We start from the raw sequence: 20,333 nt of genomic DNA, 5'->3' as shown, positions 1-20,333 counted from the left end.
CTGCCTTAAACAAAGTGGCTGACAAGCTGTGTTTAACTAAACTGATTTGTTTTCCCTTACTCACAAAATTTAGCTGTCACTGAATTTGATTCAATTTAGCACATCAAATTACAATTTATGTATAAAACCAAGTTCTATTACAATTAACAGTCATATTTAGGACTTACCCGTGGTCTTCGTTTTTTCCATTGCTACATAAACTACAAAAAGATTCTCCAGTAAGTATTGTCTGTGCTCCACAGAATCTTGTTGGGCATTTTCCATTCTTACCGTTAAGCTCATTTCTAGCAGCATTGGGTCATCAGACATAAAACAGCAACTCTGGAGCGAGACAAGGGGATACGGTGTGTGTGTGGTGGGGGAGGGAACGGAAAAAATTCATTACAGTAAGGTATCTTGAGAAGTTAATCAAAGGTATTATCTAACAGACAAGGTTTCCAGCACCAAAGTGCGGCAAAACAGGAGTAATTAGGACGTCTGCTAAAATCTCAGCAGAAACCAAAGACAGTGCAGGTACAGACAGCACAGCAAAAACAAAGACGAAAAACAACTAAAAAGGACACTGAACCTTGAAAGAATGCAAATTTATAAACTGTCTTAGTCAGTCTCACCTCACGGACTGCAAAACAGTTTCCTTTGTTAAATCCTCTGCCTTCAATAAAATGTGCCATAAACAGACTGATGCATGTGTCTTAATGGTAGGAAGACAGTTCATGTTCACTGGTCTGTTTATAGTTAATTTTTCCAAATCCTGTGTTTTTTGTCTCCATTTCTCACTGAAGTAATTTTAAAAAAACAAACATACATGTACAATTCTTAATAGAAAACACTGGCGTCTGGCTAGAACACTTCAGATAAATACAAATAGGATCTTATTTCCTCCTCTAAGTAGTGGCTGCTGTTAAGACAGCTGAGTCTTAGCAACTACAAAGACACAGACACCATTTCGCAAAAAATTAAAGCCAACAAAGCAAAACAAAACTAGACATTCAACAGTGAGTAACATAAATTTGTCCTGCATCACACCATGAAGGTCGCTAAACTCAGGCTCCGTTGCCCTACCAAGAGGACTAATTTGCTCAGGAGGAGGAGGAAAAGAAAACCTCCACCTCTGGCACATGAAGTGTTCTCGTGAAGCGGCAGCAAAACACCTTCAGCTAATCTGAAGTGCCGCAAGGAGGTACAGTGGGAGTGGGGAAGCATCCCTGGAAATGGGATGCCAGTTCACCGCTCACACAGCATCAAAGAAACCCTCAGCACTTGAAATGGCTGCCAGGAGCAGGAGAGGAGGCTGCTGCGGAGACTGGAGCACAGGGACGGTGCGCCCCTGGGAAGCTCGCATCAAAGAGTGGGCAGCTGCACTACATGCAGGTGCATCTCAAGCCTAGCCTTACTCACCAATGCAATGCAAGAATCAAACGTGGGAGTAAAACAGCACAGGATCACTGTGAAGTGTAATGTACAGAAAAACAGCTACGGAGTCTGGGCCTCATCACACTTGATGAAAGAAAGGTGCTGCAGACCACAGCACGGGCCTATATATCTGATCCAATAAAACACCCCATCGAGTACCATCATGGCTGTGAAACAACACCCATTTACTGTGTAAGGACATTTGAGGAGAGAGGGGAAGAGGAGATTCGGATGGCACTGCTCCTGGGCATAGGAGGAGGAGACCTACTGTCCTGAATGCTCAGAGCTTTTGGAGGGGTCTTTTCTGCTAACAAGCTCGCCCCTCCTAAGCTCTGCCCAATGTCAAGGCCACCTTCAAAGCCTCCTCAGCACACGGCCCAGACAGCCCAGACTTCAGCCTCTCAGCTCATTGATCTCGTCTGTGAACCAGAAAGTTGTGAAACGTTTCTGGAGAATGGAAATCACAGGAATCTAATCACTTATGTACTCCATGTAAGTAATACAACACCTACACATTAAAACACTTAGCCTGTTGGGTTGCTTCTGTTTCTTTTGGGGGGAGTTGGGTGTCTTTTTCCATCTCACCCTCTCCTAAAGGTCACAGTGTGATGTGCGTGACATTTAATTTATACCACAGGGTACAGTTTTATAAAAGCATAGCTAAAAGCACAATTCCCCTTTAAACTAAGACATTGGAAACTGCATTGTTCCTAAAACTTCTAGAGCTCTGGGAAGCTTGGATTAAAATAAGATGACTTTAATCCAAGCTTTAAACTTGGATTAAAATAAGATGACTTAAATAGATATAAAATGATAATAAAACATACCTTAACTTGCTGATACGCGTCGTTAGGTAAACTGCATTCAAGGTGAACACGTAAGAGACTGGCATTCATAGTTTCTGCCTGTAAGAAAGAAAAGTGAAGAAAACGTCAAGCACATTGCTTCTAAAGATGTTATCATATAATTCCGATTCACACACCACAATTTATAAAGATAATAGGACTGTTTCTGCATATGCATGACACAGCAACGTAAGGAAATTTTTAAAAATAAATACAATTACTCTGTACAGTAGGCCAGCAATCCATCTCCAATTCTCAGGAACTCCATCAATATCTACTTACTTATCAAACTATTATTATACATGATTATTAAATATTTCTACAGCATCAACATGAGCAACCCTTATAGACTTTCACATGTCAATAAACTGTATTCAACAGAGCCTTTTTTTGTATAGTAGAAAAGCTTCTTTCCTTGTTTTCTGTATATTTTCTTTGCTGATTGGATACTGAAATACAGTTGCTAGGCCAAGAACATAATGCTTCTTGGACATGGTCTGATATGTAGGCTTCATGCCAAAATGGACAGACAGAAAATGCTTGTTTCGCCTTTTTATTGATTGGAAAGGGAAAAGAAAAGACAAGACGACATTGATTGTCCCAGCTTGTAAAGCACTCATAAATCTAACGGGGCAACAGCACCGACAAAGCCAAGCATAGTTCATGAAAGCTATCTGGAAATCTGGACTGCCAAATTACTTGCACAAACTGCTCAGCCAGTATATGGTGATTCTAAATTTAAACAAACAAAAAAGATTCAGAATGACACATCTGTCACTATCAGTGCCTTAATTACAGCAAAATTACCTGGTGATTTTGAGACTGATGTGGAACACCCCCAGTTTCTCTTGTGATACTGAACTAAATACCTGAGTGGAGTATCTGCGGTTCAAGTTTCTGAAGGTGCCGATGCAACTGACTTTAAAGAATTTCCATAATTTGATGCTGAAAAGCGAAACTGTGAAGAAAAGTTTTAAAAGTATCCAACACCCTATTTCATATCTCCCTGGGACAGGCAGAAGAGGGCAGGGTGCATCTGAGCAGAGAGTAGATTTACCACACGCGTGGCATTTCATGGGGTCTAGTTTTATAAAAGCACAGCCAAAAGGAAGCCAACATACATTCTGCATTCCCGATTCAACCGGATTTCATACCAAAATGACTGGGGCTTCACACAAGAGGGCGATGTAACCTCTGCAAAGGTGGTTAGCGGCGACCCAAACCCTGTTCCCCAGCGCAGCTCTCCGGGGACATGAACCCCTGCCACCTCCTTTCTTTTTTACAAATGATTTTGTCCTCATCAAATTTTGAGAGCAGGAAAAAAACCCAACATTTGATTCCAAAACATGCACCGCTTACTAACCTCTCACGGCCATGACTGATAGTGGAGTTTTAATGAGGCAGTAAGATTATATAAAGAACAACTTTGGGGGTCACTTTTCTGGTCAGATAAACCTTGATGCTTAGAATTCCCTTCTCAGCAGTTCTTGAGAGAACACTACCACTTTCATGGTCCTAAATAAGGAGCTGTTAGCCCTTATTCAATGCCATTGTAGTTTAAAGTAGTTTAAGACCCCACACCCCTATTAAAAAAAAAAAAAATCAGCTAAATCATATTTTTCCCACGTTGTTTTTTTTAACTTCTTGACCTGGCATAGGTCTACATGGGAAACTGCTGTCACCTTAAAATTGAAGCTGCTAATGTAACACGCACAGAGGGGAAAAAGGTGTTACTGGGGTGTATTTGTTGTTGATCTGTTTTCTATGGGAATTTTTTATTTCTGTTTGTAAAGCTATCTTCAGAAAAGGAAAAGGGTTTTCATTTATCTAAGGCAGGCAACAGATGCATAACTGTCATGTCTACTATCTTACAACACTGGTAGGACAGCTGTGTTAACCATAAAGAGAAGATAAAGTATTTGAGAAGAAAACACTGTCAGAAGCAGAGTTTCCAAGAAGACAAAGCCAGGACCACGTCCACATCTCCCAGCGGTGCACGTGCTCCATTTACACTGTAAATATCACTGCCTATGAATCAGAGCAGAGAGCTGAATTATGCAGCGTATGTTTGCACCAGAGGCGAACTGAAAAGGAGAGGCACGGCACAAGGGGAAGAGTTAGAAAGAGCACTGCAAAGCAGCACAACCACTGCCACTTCATTACCTGGTGCCTCTATTTTGTATTAGGTACGCACGCATACGTACTTGCACGTACACACACCCTCAGCACCCACAAACCCTATATGAACTGAATAGAGAAGTCTGATAGTAGCCACACGAATGAAATTCCTACCAGTTTTGGTAAGTTCTTACATTTAAATTTTAAAGAAACAGAGGCCTCTCTCAAAAAAACCCTAAAACCCTGAACCATCTGATCTGCAAGGAGCCCCGCTCTCCTGGCAAAGGTCTAGGATTCTCGCTGGGGGACAGTACAGTAGGCAATTACTTAGGAAATAATTCATCCATCAAAAGAGAAACAGAGCATCAATAGGATGGCTGGCACAGGCCAGCTCAACAGCCACCAAGCAACCACAGACATGAGGTCACTTTTAGGGGAAGATTTCCTTATTCTGCCTTAGGTGCCCTGTCAATCAGACATGGCTCTATACATGATTTTCACAGAGATATTCTTGCATCATTATCAGGACTGTAGAGTTCAAACCACTTCCTGGAGTTTGGCCACAGTATAATTAAAAAAGAAAAAACACTGAACAAGCCTCCCCTTCTTCCTGCAGGCTGGTACTTCAAAGTTTCTGTCCTGGACAGTCCCTGAGCATAAAAAGCTATTTCCACCCTGAATGGTGTTAATAAGCTGTCCCTGTAATAATGATTCAGCAGAGTTTCATCAGTTTTTTGCAGGCAGTTATCAGGATGGCACACCAAGAAAACTCTACTGTCCTACCACCTTCCTTTCTCCACGCCCAAGCACCACACTTGCACACATTTGCTTCTCTGATCCTCTGTCCACTGGCACAAAACATAGCTTAAGGAGTCTTGGGTTCCTGCCAGTACTTGCAGTATTTCCCATGTCGTTGGCTCATAAACTTCGAACTCCTCTGGGAAGTCAGCAAATGATGCCTGTGTCTCCTACGATAAGACATTCTGCCCTGCAGGTCACTCCTCCATTGACATTTCCAGTGTGTTTGAACAGCATTTTGAACATAACAAGGTAGTGATGTAGCTGCCCTGTTAGTGCCATCCAAATACTAAACAATGCCAAAAAACAGGCAACTGGAGCAAAGACTACATCCAGAAGCTGGATAAACAAAGATGACCTATATGGGCTCCACCATCTGTTACAGCTTAGTGGTAACTAGCCACTGCTGAATGGCCACGTGGACATACTATGAATCCACAGCGTTGGACACAGCGCTTCTTTCCTCCCGATGAGTGAGCCAGGAGCCCAGAAATCCTGGGATCCAGGACCACAGCCAGAGCACACCAATCCTGAACCCTTCAAAAGCTGGAACTTTGAGAAGAGTAACAGAAAGAGGGTGAAATTCAACAGTAGAAAAGGCAACTTTGTCTTTCTTTTTCTTTTCTTATTAATCACAAGAGTTTCTGCTAAAAAAAACTGGGGGAATGATGGAGAAAAAAGAAAGGCTGGTGTATCTTTGCCTGTTAAAGGCTAAAAACAAACCAAAAAATCAATGGAGGTTCATTTTCCACAAAAATGCAAACGCAAACCTGTCGCGTATTGTATTTCCAATATGTATTTCCTACTGTAAAGGTAAACTTTCATCTATAATCCCTAGGGATATATCATATTTCCAACATAAAAACTCTGTAGAGGCAAAATTTCATCCATATCCCTATGTACAATTCTGACTATTCACCTTCAAAAGAAATTTTTACAAACTGAAGAAGCTGCAGAAAGGGGTTGTCAATTTGGTTAAGAAATGGACAGCCCATCACTGAAGAAGATACTACAGAGCATGGACCGTTCAGCTTGGCAAAGCGAAAGCTGGAAGATGCGATGCCACCTACAAATGCTTCTGGGTATAAGCCTCAGAAGCAGGAGGCATTGTATAAACTAAATGCATATCTTAATAAACAAACATAAACCGGCCACAAAGCAATTCAGATTGGAAATCAGGTGTAGGTTTCCAACCATCAAAGGAGTAAGAACAAGTATTTGGGGTAATGGTAGCAATGCCTCCAGCAGTTCTGAGAAGGCATTTTACCAAGCACATGATGGGACTAAATGACAGCTTAAACACAACCACCAGGAGACAACAGAGGCAAAAAACAGACACACACCATGCAGCACTTGGTGAGCTTTCTCACAGGTTTCCAAGCAGCATCAGTAGACTTCAGAGGTAAGGATACCTTTAGCGTATCAAACTAGACATTGTCGCCCTAGGTTACAACTCATTCATCCCAAGATGATAAGGGATGTGTAAATGAGGCTTACGCTATCCTGAACTTACACTGGTATTCTACTTCAGTTAAAAATAAACAGGGGAAAGCAAATGTGCACAGTTAAGTGAGTATGACTGGTTTGTTTTAAATGCTTTTTCACTACAAATCTCCATTGTATGTTTAATTGTTATGTATCCTTAAGTTTGCACACGTGTAGTCACTCACTCAAACCTCATAGACCTCTCTTCTTTCCACAGCTTCTGAACCTAAAATATAAACTGGACAAAACAGAATCATACCGATTTTTATGGGATCTGGATCAGAATATTAGTAGGGTGAATTGAAGGAGGCACTTCTGGAGAGGACAGCTATCTGTAGAGCAACATTTTTCTAAAAGGAACCCAAACTCGAACCATAAGCTCCGCTTCAGTATTTAGATCTTGCCTACCACCTTCAACAGCTGAGGAGACCGTCCCACTGCTGCAGCATTTCTGTCCAAATCGGTAACATTCAGTGAACTGAAGAGTAATTACTCAGTTATAGCCCGGCACAGGAAAATTACACCCAGAGCTAGGAGAACTGAGTCAACACTCTCTCACAACTCACATCCTGCGACAAGACTGGTGCCAGGTGGTACCATGCTGCACTGCCAAACATGACCTCAAGCTTGTACTCTAGAGAAATAAAGCACAGGAAAATGTTCCTCACTAAAGAGTAAGGAAAATGTCAAATGCTCCCCAAAACTTCTCTACTCAGGAATTCAGACAGATCTGCAAAGCAGCAGAGTCTGCATCCAAACTTCAGACAGTATCTGACAACAACCCATCGAGCTAGACATGAAGATGCAGAGACACATGTCATGAACAGCATCCAAAAAACCCTTCTCAGTTCTACCCCTAGCACCCCAAATTACAAACCCTGAAGATTTTTGGTTCCTTCTCAAGAGTCTGTCTGTGTATGCCCACAAGCAAGCACACCGGTGTGATTACAGGAAAGAGACTGGTACAGAGGAAAAGAAAGGAAGAAAAGGAAATTGTGCATTATCCTCGGGTAGAGGTAAGATTGACGTAACATATACGTAGTAGACTGAAAAATACGATCTGAGCTGAGAATTTTTCTCAGGTAGAACACAAGACATCATGAAGTCAACGCAGCTTGCATTTAGATGAAAGATTAAATTCTGTTATGTGCTAAGTTATTCTAAGTATGTTTTTGAAAAAACTAAATCTGTGTACAATACAAAAGGAAATTTGGAAGATCAATTTTTCCAGTTAGTTATTCACTTGAGAGGTTCTGTATGGCCTGGAAGACTATGAAAATACCTGCAACTGCAACCAAACGACAGAAATCGTTAAAGCTTCTTGCAATTGAAATAGTTATGCCTTGTAAATCCTCCTTGCTGTATTCTCCACAGCTCTCTGCCTTAGTCAAGCTGAGGTAAGCAAAGCTGGTATCTGCAGCACTGATACGGGCAGGAGGGGATATTCCAGCCTGACTCCCAGCTCTTGTTCTCATCCATGCAGCATGCCATGCTTTTTAACTGTGGCAAACTGTTGGCGCAGCCCTCTTGTGAACTGGCATGGGGAACGGGTCTGAAGCAAAACACAGAACAAACCAAAACAGCCCCCCACAACTTTATAGCACAAAGTTTAATTTTTTTAGGACAGATCAATTCTCCAGTTTAGTTCAGAGCAGTGCCTCACAAATAGTTTTGTCAGCACAACTGAGAGGACAGCACACCACGGGAGCATGAATGAGAACAAGTGGGAATAGTTTAAATGCCAAAGACTGTCTCATAAAACCACAACACCAGCTGATCACAGTAGCCCCGTATCTTGCAACCTCTCTCCTGCAGTCACTGGTACTTGGACTTTTTGTTAACGTTCCTTGCATCCCAACAACCTGAGGACAAAAACCTTTTACGTCTAAGAAGATTTATGTTTCATCTCCATTTGAAATGTATACTGTACCAGTGTGTGTGAGGCCTGGATGTTTTGAATGTGTGGAAGCAGTAAGTAGGCGTTTGCTAGCTGCACTCCAGGTTCTTCTGGAGAAGACGTCAGAGTTCCCATTCCAAAAAGCTGATGTTAAAAAAAAAAAGGTCATTACATCAACATCTAGTATTTCAGTTATCACAGTAACATACAAAACTATTTTGCTAATAATAACAATCTTCCCAAGAAACAGATTGGTCTTTTGCATTAGATTCTTTTAAAAGACAATTTATAGATATAAAGTTCCCATGGGGAAAGTAACTATACACATAAATGGCACTTTAGCATCTTCACTCATTCAGGCACTACTACAAAAACAAAACAAAGCACTCACCAGCAGAGCATCAGGTTATCTCAAAAAGAAAGTATCTAAACTCTCTTACTATTCTTCAGGCAATTACAATACACATATCACCATTTGGCAGTGCAGTAATTTCTGGAAAAACTTTGTTACTAGTCCAATTGCATGTTGAATGCAATGGCTTCGCCTTAAAAATTGAGTAAAATAAATTTTGATTTTTTTTTTCCCAAAGTCTGCAGTTTTCAGAGCACTATAAGATTTGCACATTGAATGTTTTACTGCATTCATATTCCACTCCACCAAGATTAGCTTATGACAACGAGATGCAAGATAACCAGGGGGAAAAAAAAAATCATTAGAGGTTAAGAAAAATGCCTTGGGGTTTTTCACTTGTATGCAAAGATTTATTATTTTTTACTAGAAAAAAAAACACGTTTTTAATTCAGAGGATAATACAATGCATTCTGTGTTCACTGAAGATCTCTGACTACAGATAGAAAATATCAGATCAAAGGGAATATGCTATTTCTTTATGGAGGCATTTACAAAGTACATTTTACTATACTGGCACCTATTCTCCATTCGGGTGAATCTTCTGTACATACTCTTGCATAAATGCATTAGAAACATCAAACGTTTCAACGCTTTTGGGCTCTCAAGAGCACTGTAACTGTGCATCAACCAGTCAAGTTATGCCCAATTTTGAAACTCAAACCTAATGCAAGCTGAAATCATGAGCAGCTACTTCCTCTATTTCAGGTGGCAGGTGTAACTGTCCATGAAAACCAGCCCGTTACTGATTTTAGCAGCAGTCCAACAAGAGACAAACTGATTTTTTTGGTAGCACTAACAATTGCTTCCCCGCAACTTGTTGATAAAAGGCCCTGGCTGAGCTGACCGGGCAATAAATCAAGGAGTCAGGAGTGAGTACAAGGAGAGGAGAGACGTCAAAAAGAAAAGGTCAATCACTCTATAATGCAGTCTTCCCTCATCCTTGATGAAAAGTTCCTGCCAAATGTGGCATTACCTCTAATAAATACTAGATAAATGCAACATTTGTATTAAAACCCCATGTATTTCAATTGAACTGACCTATGCTTCAATTTAAGGAGCTTTGTTTTCCATCACAGTACCAAAGTATGGGAATGGAATAGCTAGATGGTCGATTTAAAGCTGGCATTGTTTTTAAATCAGTGAATTCAGTTAGATTTTTCTTTAACAAATTAATAAAAGCAAGGAACTTGGAGTATATAATGTCCCTTATAAAAATAAAAAAGCTTAAGACTTGCTTGAATTCATTAGTTAATCAGACAATAGGCGGCTTTAATGCACAACCACTACTTTGGCTTTCATGTTTTAAGGGCCTAAACCTCTCACCCTGTGCTACATCCCCAATGTGTTTACATAAAATCCTGCAGAGTAGCTGAAAACCACCTAAAATATTTCCTAAATACGTTTTTCATGACAAATGCATTCCCGCACAGTGCAGTCTAGACTGCAGTATTATATGAAACCAACTAGTAGCGACAAGACCACGATCTTGTAAGTACACATATACAAATACACTTAGTTTTACTACTGCAAGTAGCCCCACTAACAGTAGTAATTTTAACCATATACATCTCATGAGGGATCATGAGACTAGCCAGATCTGGTAAAAGGGATGAATTGTAAACATTACCCCACCTGACTTGTATCAAGAATCCAATGAACTTCGAAAGTCTCCAAGTTCAAAAAGTATGAAAATCGCTTTTTAAAACAGAAGTAAATCCAAAACTCAAGCTAAAAATAAGAGTAGTTACCTGATATGAAAGTACTCCATGAGATGAGGTATTTATAAATAATGAGCTTTCAATACTGCCTTCTTCTGTTGGCAGGAAGAGTACTCTGAAAGAAATTTTTCCCATCGCTGGAATCACCTGCAGAGACCACAAAGAAGCTTGCTGGCTCGGTGCTGGTGATCAGGACACCCACCACTCAGTCGCATGGCCCAAGAGACACTTCCACATTCACACCCCTATCTGTAGATCCCAAGCAGAACCTCAGCCCTGAGAAGTTTCATCTGTCCACAACTCTCGACTCTTACTACGGAGAACTGAGACCACGCAGCAACTCGCCGTATGATGGCTGGAGTTTCTCAGCTAGCTCGGGCCTTGTCCGTCAAGACTCCTTTTTGCACAAGAAGTTAATCATGCAGCACCAACAACCTCTGCGTGCACAAAAATGCTTCCACGCATATAGATACCTATTACAAAGTGAATCAATCCCCCCTATGATATATAGTCAAATGAGTCAAAGCTGAGCTTGGGCAACACAATTAGTAACCAAATAGGTCTAACTGAAAGAACAATGATGTTCATGTCTGCACAGTAATACCCATTCAGCCATAGAAAAACACACATCAGATGAAAGCATAATAAAAACCCTTTGCACATCAGTGGAGGATAAACTCTGGGCTTCATCAACCTGAGATCACAGCGATTCATTCTTAACATGCATTATATTGTTATACACCGTTAAAAAAATTCAGAGGTAAAATAATGGTCTTAGATCATAAGGCGATTATGCTCATAATTGCAATACAAAATGCATAAAACATTTCACTGCAGTTTTTTTTGAGGAATATGCAAGACCATTCAAAAGACTGAAAATTCAAGGCTGTAAAACACCCACATGCCTGTGGGTTACTGCATAATGCTGCATAGAGCAGAATGAGATTTAAACAGCCTCTTTAACACTGAAAAATTCTTCTCTTCCTCTGTTACTGTAAAACACATTTCCTGCTGTAGGTTTTGGATGTCTTCTCCCTTACCAGTGTAAGTAGAAGTGAGCGAAAAAAATGCTAGCAAACAGAAAAAAAGTTGGAGGTCCAACAAAAAAGCACGAAGAGAAAACACAGAATGAAAAGCTTAGGCCAAAGGAAGCACGAAGGCTTGGCACTTGGCCATTACATAGTTTCCAAAAGTACATCAACACTCACCCGGCTATGAGCAGGAGACACATGAAACTGTCTAGTAGCTGTAAACACTGAATTCACTACAACTTCTCTATCTCTACTAGGGTTGTAGGCATGCAGCATTTTAGCTCTGGGTAACCCCAGTAATCTAAAGCGGGGAGGGGAAAGAGAAAGAAGTTATTCACTTTTTAAGTACAGGAAATGCACAAAAAAGCAACAAACACAAATCCCTCTAAAACATGTTGATATGCAACAATTTCCTAGTTGTAACTATTCTTTGGAAACATGCCAAACAAATTTTGCCCTTTAGTATACAAAGACAAATAAGTAACGTTGGGATGCGAGAGGTGCACTTAGCCAAAACTCATTTGAGTCATCGGGAGTTTAAGAAAAAAAACAACCTTACGAGGCACACAGTTTTGAATAAAAAAAGTTTAAATAACCAAAGCCTTGTTTTGTCAGCTAAAGCAATGATTCTCTTAAGGCTTTTGTTTTAGCTAATACATCCTAAAACCCACCATCTTATACATTCATTCTGTGCATCCTCTGAAACATTCCTTTAACTCATAAGGGAATCGTGTTTCTTTTCAGTTACCGATAGACCAAAGGCTGATTATCATTTAAGAATAATTTTTAAAGTTATCTTAGAGGAGAACTTAAAAAAAAAAAAATCTCAAGTATTCTACCAGTATGTTTTGCCTGGGATTTTCTGGATTTATTTTCTGAAGTTAAAGGAAGCAACAAGCTTCCCCTCCACTAGGAAGGCAATTTTTCAAGAAATGAACAACTGATTTGACAATCAAGCAAAATCACCTGAAATGTACCCAGAATGTGTTATGGTTCCCTATTCCCTTTTCCTCCTTCCTAGAACTATGTTGATTTTCATTTACAAAGTATTGCAAGGCAAGAAACACAGTTCCAACTCTGTGGCAATTACTTACTATTTCTCTTTTTTTCAGAGGATGGCGTGATCTCAGCTAAGGCTCTTTACCCAAACGTAGCCCAATATAGTTGTTCCTCCCCGCTTCGTTATTAATCAAAACAACAATAATGTAAGATACTCACTGCATTCCAAAATGCAGAACTGACGGGTGAAAATGTAAGGCCTTCCCATTTGGAGGCATCTTTGCTGAGAAGCTGAAAAAAAGGGAAAAGAAGCCACAATTAATATTTAGTGAGCATGATGCTACACATTGCAGGGAAGGAAGATACGTTGCAGGCTCTAACTCTTTATATTCTAAACACTCTGTTTCCAAATCTTTTCATGCATTCCTCTCGCTGCCATAAGACTGACCTTTTAAGAAGGTTTCCATACAACAGCACATGCTGGAAAGCACATGCCAATAGAAGTGCAGTTTGAGAAGTATCCCATTTTAGAGGCAATGCTGGCTTGGACAACCTCCCTTCCTTGTACATATCCCCTCAGCCATGCTGATACACCTGCTCATGGGGCTGCACAGTGAACTACAGAGGGAAAACAACTTAAAAGAGTCCTGGGGAATGAAAATTACATCAGAATGGAGCAGATCCCCAGTCTCATCAATTTGACATTCACACAAGCACTGGTACGAGCACACCTGAGAGACGCAGAGGTAGAGGAGTAAATAGCAGCTTGGGAAAAGGCCAACATCAAAAGAAGTGCTTGCCTAGCTATGGCTTTAATGCAAAAGCCAACTCGTTTCTTATATGCAAAAGAGAGTAAGAAATAGTGAAACACACGCATCATCATCTTTCCTTTGCCCTAGGAAAATTCCCAATAAAGTTCCCATCAGTTCTAGCACATTTTTAGCTTATTTCAACATGAGTTGATGCCCTATAACATAGACGGAAATCCCAGGATATCTTCACCACTTTCTCAATTAAAACTTGTCCTCCGCAAGTCCTAACAACCACAGTGGTAAAAAACAAGCCCAGTACTTGTTCATTACTTCTACATACCCAGTGCTATGCTGTTAAAAACTTCCCCAGAAGGAGTCTGCATGTTGCATAGCCAGAACCAGTTTCATCTGTACTGGATGATGCTAATAAGCATCCTAGCAAGGATGAGTCTGAGAAGGGAGGGACAGACTGTGGTCTCATTAGTTATCCAGCTGCTTTACATCATGTGTACAGTTAATTGGTCCCCAATTTAATAATGTAGTTCTGTAACATTACACCTTTACTATATTAAAGTACCTACATAATTCTGTTGTTATATTCCAAACCAATAGAGACATCATAATTTATTACCAGTCAGGAAAAATCAGGTTTATTATTATGAAAACCCACAACTATTATGAAAATATTTCTCATACAAGGGAGCAAACTCCCGCGCTGCTATAGCAGGAGGAATGCCATATATCCAGGTAGCGTTTCTGGGGAGCTGCTAGAAAATAACGAAAGAACAGATGATGCAGCACTACAGAGTCTGGGTGAATGACACTCTCCTTCCAACCACCTTGTCTCTGCCCCAGCCAACTCTTGCTCCGTTCCTAGAAACACCACAGCAACCAGCACTTTCTTCCCCTTCCAGAAGTCAGCCTCAGAGACGTACCCAGAAGGAAAGTCTGAGTACTGTTGTTGTAAACACACACAAATTAAAATTACTACTACAGTAAAAGCCCCAGACATTTGGGGGAAGGCACATTTCTTAAGGGTCCTCAGATCCTGTTTTTATATGCACACACACATATAGCAAAATAAAAATTAAGCCAGTGGTTTATGCACTACAGTACCACCTTGAACTCCATCACCGCTTAAGTTTCTAGCATCTTACAGGTACTGCTAAAATACCTTTTCCCACCAGAAAAACCTTCACTGAGAAGGGCAAGAAGCCAAGTGCTCCTCTGTGCCAATTCATGTAATTGGCAGCAGCTCTCCAAGACTTACTAACCTTCCTTCTGTGGATCTCTAACAGCATCAGCTCTCTTCCTCTCAACCCTCACTCTCTGCAATAGATACCCAATGCACAGGGTGCAAATGCACCTGTGGATGTAGGAGACTGTTTCATTCGATTTGGGTGAACAAGGCCATGCTGTAGCACTGGTTCTTAAAAACGCACTGTATTACTGTTGAGACAACAATCACAGCCAACCCTCTACTAGTCAGAAAACGGGAAAAGCCCTGTGAGAGCAGCAGCAGCAGCTCTCATTCCTTCTGGAGAAGGCAGCCTGGACCTGGGATGGCTGAAGCTAAGGCTCAGCTAACAAACTCTGCAGGCTCTAAGCTGACTCCTGAGCGTGGAGGTAATTTCAGAGCATCCCTGCACACCGCTCCCCAGCAGCCCCAGGAAGGGGCCCGTGGTTACAAGACATCCAGCTTCTGATCTGCACCCCACAAAAGCTGCCGAACTGCTCCAAGCCCCAGCCTGGCCCCAAAAGCAGAACAGCCACATTCCTACGGCGCTGTGCTCATAACCCTGCCTGGTGGCCAACTCCAGGGCGTCTGCACCACCTATCAGCGGCCCCGAAGCAGTGCCAAAAAATAAGTTGAGAGCTGAGTTTATTCAACGGCAGGACTAGTGGAAAGAGAAATCCACCTCGTTTGGGTTTTTTTTTTTCACCCCAAGGGAGAAGACGACAGGTTGGAATAGCGGGAATGGGCAGGGGATCATTCTGCCCATCGCACCTGAACAACCAGAATGCATTTTAAAGCCCACCACTATAGAGAGAAAGGGACAGGCCCATCTATATTAGAAGTGTAATTCTCCAATGTGTTACCACAAGTCTCTTAAAGCCAGCTGGAAGCTAGCAGAACACGCTTCTGCATCCCCACGCTCCAAACACAATTCAACACATTCAGATCTCTGCAGGGGATCTGACATGGAAATAAATGTCAAAGGCAATTTTTAAGACATTTAGAAGTTGAAGTCACTTTTTAAAACAAAACATTTACTTTTTGGATTTTTTTTATATAGGTTTTTTGGTGTTTTTTTGTTTGTTTGTTTTTTTTAAAACCCTCATCTCACTAATAGATTCACCTCAAATTATACCAAAAATTTCTCTTTTGGCTGCAGATGACACGTTCAAAAAAGTACACGGATTGTTTTATAAGAATGTTACAGGCCTGGGGAAGACACACAAGTATCAGCCTAAGAATGAAAGTCTTGAAACAACCAGTGTGGAGAAACAGTCCTCTGTAACAGAAGAAAACTGGTTTCCGACTACTCTTTACCTGCTTTTAAAATCAGCTAACATTAAGCCTGCCACCTAACAAAGCCGAACTCCACACTCAATGGCATCTCTCTTTTTTCAGGCAGACCAGTTGAACACCGACTTCTGAATGATAAATTTTGATACAGCAGGTCAATTCCAACATTTCAGGGGACGTTTTTAAGCACAAGTGAACCCAACTGGAAGGAAATGCGAGAAAAAAATAGAAGAGGGGAAGGGAATTCCTGGCAACTATTTTGAACACTTAGTAGCAATTGGCTTCGTATCAAAAAACTAGTTTAACTGGCCCCATTATCACTTTCCAGCCTAACAATTCAATGCCCTTCCTCCTCTCCATCCTCACAATATATTTAAAACCCTGACACCCTGAACCATCCATCTCCAGAAAGAAAGAATAAGAACAGCTGAAACATCGGGGAGGCGAGCGAGGGCTCCACACCGTCACCCAGAGCAGGGGGAAGATGGGGGGCAGGCTCTGGGGGGAAGGAGAGGGTGAACCCAAGAGACCTGCTGCTCCAGCTCATCACCTGGATTAACACAAAACATCCAGCAGAGAGGGGCAAAACCTGAGCACGCACACTACTCCCAGCAGCAGCGATGCTTGCCAAGGAGAAAGGTGGATGGGGAGCACACAAACAGGGGCCAGAGGGGAAGGTGGGGTGAGGAAGAGGGGTGACAGCAGGGCAGCAGACCAGGATGGAGGAATGCAAGAACCCCCGACCACCTGTGCAAGCAGAGAAACGTGTCACCCCAGAGCAGCACATTTGGTTTGGGCTTCTTGTTGCTGCTTCTTAAAAGGAGCACGAGCTGTAAAATCTTAAACCATCATATGCCCTCCACTGAGAAGCCCCAGAGGTGCCTATCTGCAGGGAAAAGGGCATCAGAGGAACATGGAGAAGTTCCAGCCTTTTACAACATTTCCTGCTCCAGGAAAGAACATTTTGGTGTGCTGTTGATGTGGGACTAACAAAAGGGGATGCTAATACAGGGATGCTCGCTACACACATGCTGAATATGCTGTTAAATACATAGCTGAAATTGTTTTGGCCTCACTTCTTTCAGGTCTGTTACTCTTTGATGTAATTGGTAAAAGCAGGTAAACAACCAGGTCAGTACGATTTTATATATTTATTTACAGCCCCCAAACCTAATATTTATATACAATATATATTATACACAAACATCTGTTTCAAATAATCAAAGACCCTTTTATTTCCCCCAAAGTGCAACAGAAGATCTTTCTTCATAACAGTATTACTCATATTTCAGTAGCCGAAGTCACAAGAAAAGTATTTCTCCTAAAAATCCAAACAAAAGGCCAGATCTACTCTGAATAAAATTCCTGGGGTTTGTGTTGGTGTTTTTTGGTTTTGTTGTGCCTTTTTTTTTTTTAAATAAAACTTCAAAACTGAGTTAATTCATCTAATTATGTATATAAAAAACACTCAGCAGTCTGCAGAATAAGCTGCATCTGAGCAGAAGCGAAGGGAAGTTTCCTGGAAGGAAGTTTATCCCAGTGTCCCTTTTTCTTCTATTAGCTCCTTCAAGTCTTCCTTGTATCTTTATTTCTTTACTTTAATTGATTACTTTAGATTATCTCAGGATGCATGTTATCAGATGATTCAGGTAACATCTGTAGTTGAGAATAATCATAATCGCTACTTGGTGCCCTTACTTCATCCTTCCTTTTTGTGCCCTTTGTTCACTGCAGATGAAGAAAAAGCAAGTCGGGGGAAGGCATTTTATCGTCGGGTCTTTTTCTTTATGATTGCAGGGTTTTCTTGGAAGCAGCAGGCAAAAAGGACTGGATTCTTTAATGTACAAGAGGTCATTTTTGAGTGAATCTGCTTACGCAGTACTGTTTTATTTTTCAGTATATTAATAAAAGTAAAATTTGACTTATGTTTGGCATTTTGGCACTTTGTACATTCAGTGCAGGAATATTAATGAACCTGCAGGATGAGATTTTGAGATACAAAAGCATGTATGTGTTGCATAGGAAAGCACAATTTTTATACATAAACTGAAACAGAGAAATGAAGTTACAAAACCCTCGTTTACTGACTAATTTTAGATTCATTCCTCTAGACTACACCTGATAAAAAGCAGACTAAGAGGATGAGATTCACACGTACGGAGACAACCAAACCCAAATACTTTTAATAGTTCTGATTACAGCTGATGCAAAGAAGTTATTTTGACAAATGAAAATTGTTAATTAAGAGAAAACTAACATAGAAAAGAAACAGATCCCAGCAGCAGCTGAACCAAAGTCTTCTGCAGAGCTGATACAAAGCTTTGGTTTGTCACATCACCTAGTCCCTCTCTTCTCTTAACTTCCCATTTACTAAAGGCAGTAAAAGCACCAAGCAGTAGTTATGAAGGTTAAACTGCAGCTCCTGGAAGACAGACAGTAGCTTTAAAAGAGGTGATAAAATTGTTTGGAAATACAAAATTAAAACTTTTGTTTACCATCAAGGCAATTCTGCCAAACACAAACAGGGACATTATTAAATTATGATTTTTTTGTAACAAAAGTTAATTTTTTTCCTAGAATCAGAAAGAGTCGTCAGAAGTCAGAAAGTAAGTTTACCTTCCAACAATACAGCTCATGGGCAAGCTATACGTGCAGCACCTGGAGAAGCATGGCTCCCCATGGCCTCAGCCCTGCCATGCTCACCACCTCTGCTCTGGAGACTTACAGGACATGTCCTGAAGCCCCATACCTACGTAAGACTCAGGTGATAACATATGAACCATTCTGTGGATGCATTTTTTTTTTTTTTTTTAAAAAAAAAAACATCCAGCAGGTAAAAGAACAAAAATGCGAATTTTAAACACTGGAAATCTAGAAGGCAAAAAACTCTGGTATTTTTAGCACCACATTGTTTAGGGAAGAGGGGGAAGACTGACTCACTGCTTCTGAACGCTTGGGGATTGGCAACCCATCATCAGGAATTCACTTACACACTTTACTAGAGAGCTATGCTGCTTCTGGAAGAAGAGGGGTCGTCTTTTCCTCTGAACTACGCTACATACATCAGTGATCGAATCCTAGACTGTGGAAAGCAGGAAAGGCCAAAACGGTGTTACCCATCAAGTAATACGTGTGCATGCATGCCCGCTATTTTGCATGGTTTCGCTACAGGAAAATAGGAAAGGGAATCAAAATAAACCAATGAAATGGACCAGAGAATCCCTCTAAAAACAAATCCTATGATTTATGGCCAAAGTCATGATTTAAGGGGGCAGACAGCTCTAGCAAACTTTTTCTTTTTTTTTTTTTTTTTTAAACTTCTGAAGTTGGCAAAGCAGCATATAGCCAAGACCTGCTCACTGAAGTTTCAATGGACTGATACTTAGTTTATTTTAAACAGTACCGAGACAGAGAGGTATGTAGCTCAATGCGTAAAGCACAAACCACTCTCCGTTACTTCCATTCGGCCCCTTGTGTATCGCTCTCCTTCAGCAACTGTGAGCGGCCTCCTCAGCTCCTCTCCTCTCGCCCTGGTGTTTCCACTGCTGTTAGCTGTCTTTCTGGGTAACCTTCTCTCTTTTCGCTGCCTGTGCTCCCTCCTCCTACAAAACTCTGCAGTAACGTTCATACAAACCCTTCACAGAATAGTTACCTAAGCCAGCAGTGCTTCAGTTTTATTTATTACAAAACTACAATAAAACTGCAATGATCAAACTCACGGTATAACACTTATAAAGTTGCATTTCTCAACAGGATGTAAATGGAAGGACACAGATAAAAAAATTGGCTTTTCTCCCTACCCTCACACCCAAACAGTCTCCTTGAAAAATGTCCAAAGAAGTTAAGGCGGACCATGACAAAAATCAGAATAAGACTCGCAAAGAAATCTAGCGGAGATGATGAGCATGAGGCATGAGCGCTATAGTGAGCATCTTGGTGAAAAGAAAAGGCTTTCTTCTCCAGATGTGCCTGTGGTTTGTATTTTAGCAGCAGCAGCACAATAAAGTGTGTTTAACAGCAGAACGGAATTATTCCCTCCCATAAATCAGTCCTCAACTTCTGAAATAACTGAAATCTGTACTAAATTAAGAAATTAATTCACAATGACTTGAGTTCATTTGAAATTGCTTTCTGAACCCTCTTCTTTTGAAATCCTTTAGCCACCCAGATTTCAAGCAACAACCAACGCTCTCCAGAGATGGTCCAGGCGGACCCTGTATTTTAGGCATCTTTTGGACAGATAGTCTGCTTGAGCGGGGGGGGGGAGGCAGAAATTTTAAAAATCAAAAGGCATATAACCCCCAAGAAGCCCCCAAGCCCAGCCCTGGGAGAACG

At 41.0% G+C, this 20,333-nt stretch overlaps 1 protein-coding gene across 1 annotated transcript in view; it reads right to left on the bottom strand.

Moving 5' to 3' along the window:
* The window catches only part of KIAA0922 (KIAA0922 ortholog), a 76,550-nt gene that overhangs the window by 35,283 nt on the left and 20,934 nt on the right, over positions 1 to 20,333 (bottom strand). Inside the window, exons 2-7 of the mRNA XM_009283316.1 lie at positions 12,936 to 13,007; positions 11,895 to 12,018; positions 10,717 to 10,833; positions 8,590 to 8,700; positions 2,241 to 2,318; positions 168 to 321 (exon numbers count right to left, since the gene is read on the bottom strand). Coding sequence (XP_009281591.1) covers positions 168 to 321; positions 2,241 to 2,318; positions 8,590 to 8,700; positions 10,717 to 10,833; positions 11,895 to 12,018; positions 12,936 to 12,994 — 643 coding nt within the window. The 5' untranslated portion in view covers positions 12,995 to 13,007. The remainder of the gene's footprint in view (positions 1 to 167; positions 322 to 2,240; positions 2,319 to 8,589; positions 8,701 to 10,716; positions 10,834 to 11,894; positions 12,019 to 12,935; positions 13,008 to 20,333) is intronic.

The sequence above is a fragment of the Aptenodytes forsteri genome, unplaced genomic scaffold, assembly GCF_000699145.1.
Source record: "Aptenodytes forsteri isolate BGI_AS27 unplaced genomic scaffold, ASM69914v1 Scaffold6, whole genome shotgun sequence".
Lineage (NCBI taxonomy): Eukaryota > Metazoa > Chordata > Aves > Sphenisciformes > Spheniscidae > Aptenodytes > Aptenodytes forsteri.
This window is presented reverse-complemented; position numbering and strand designations above follow the sequence as displayed.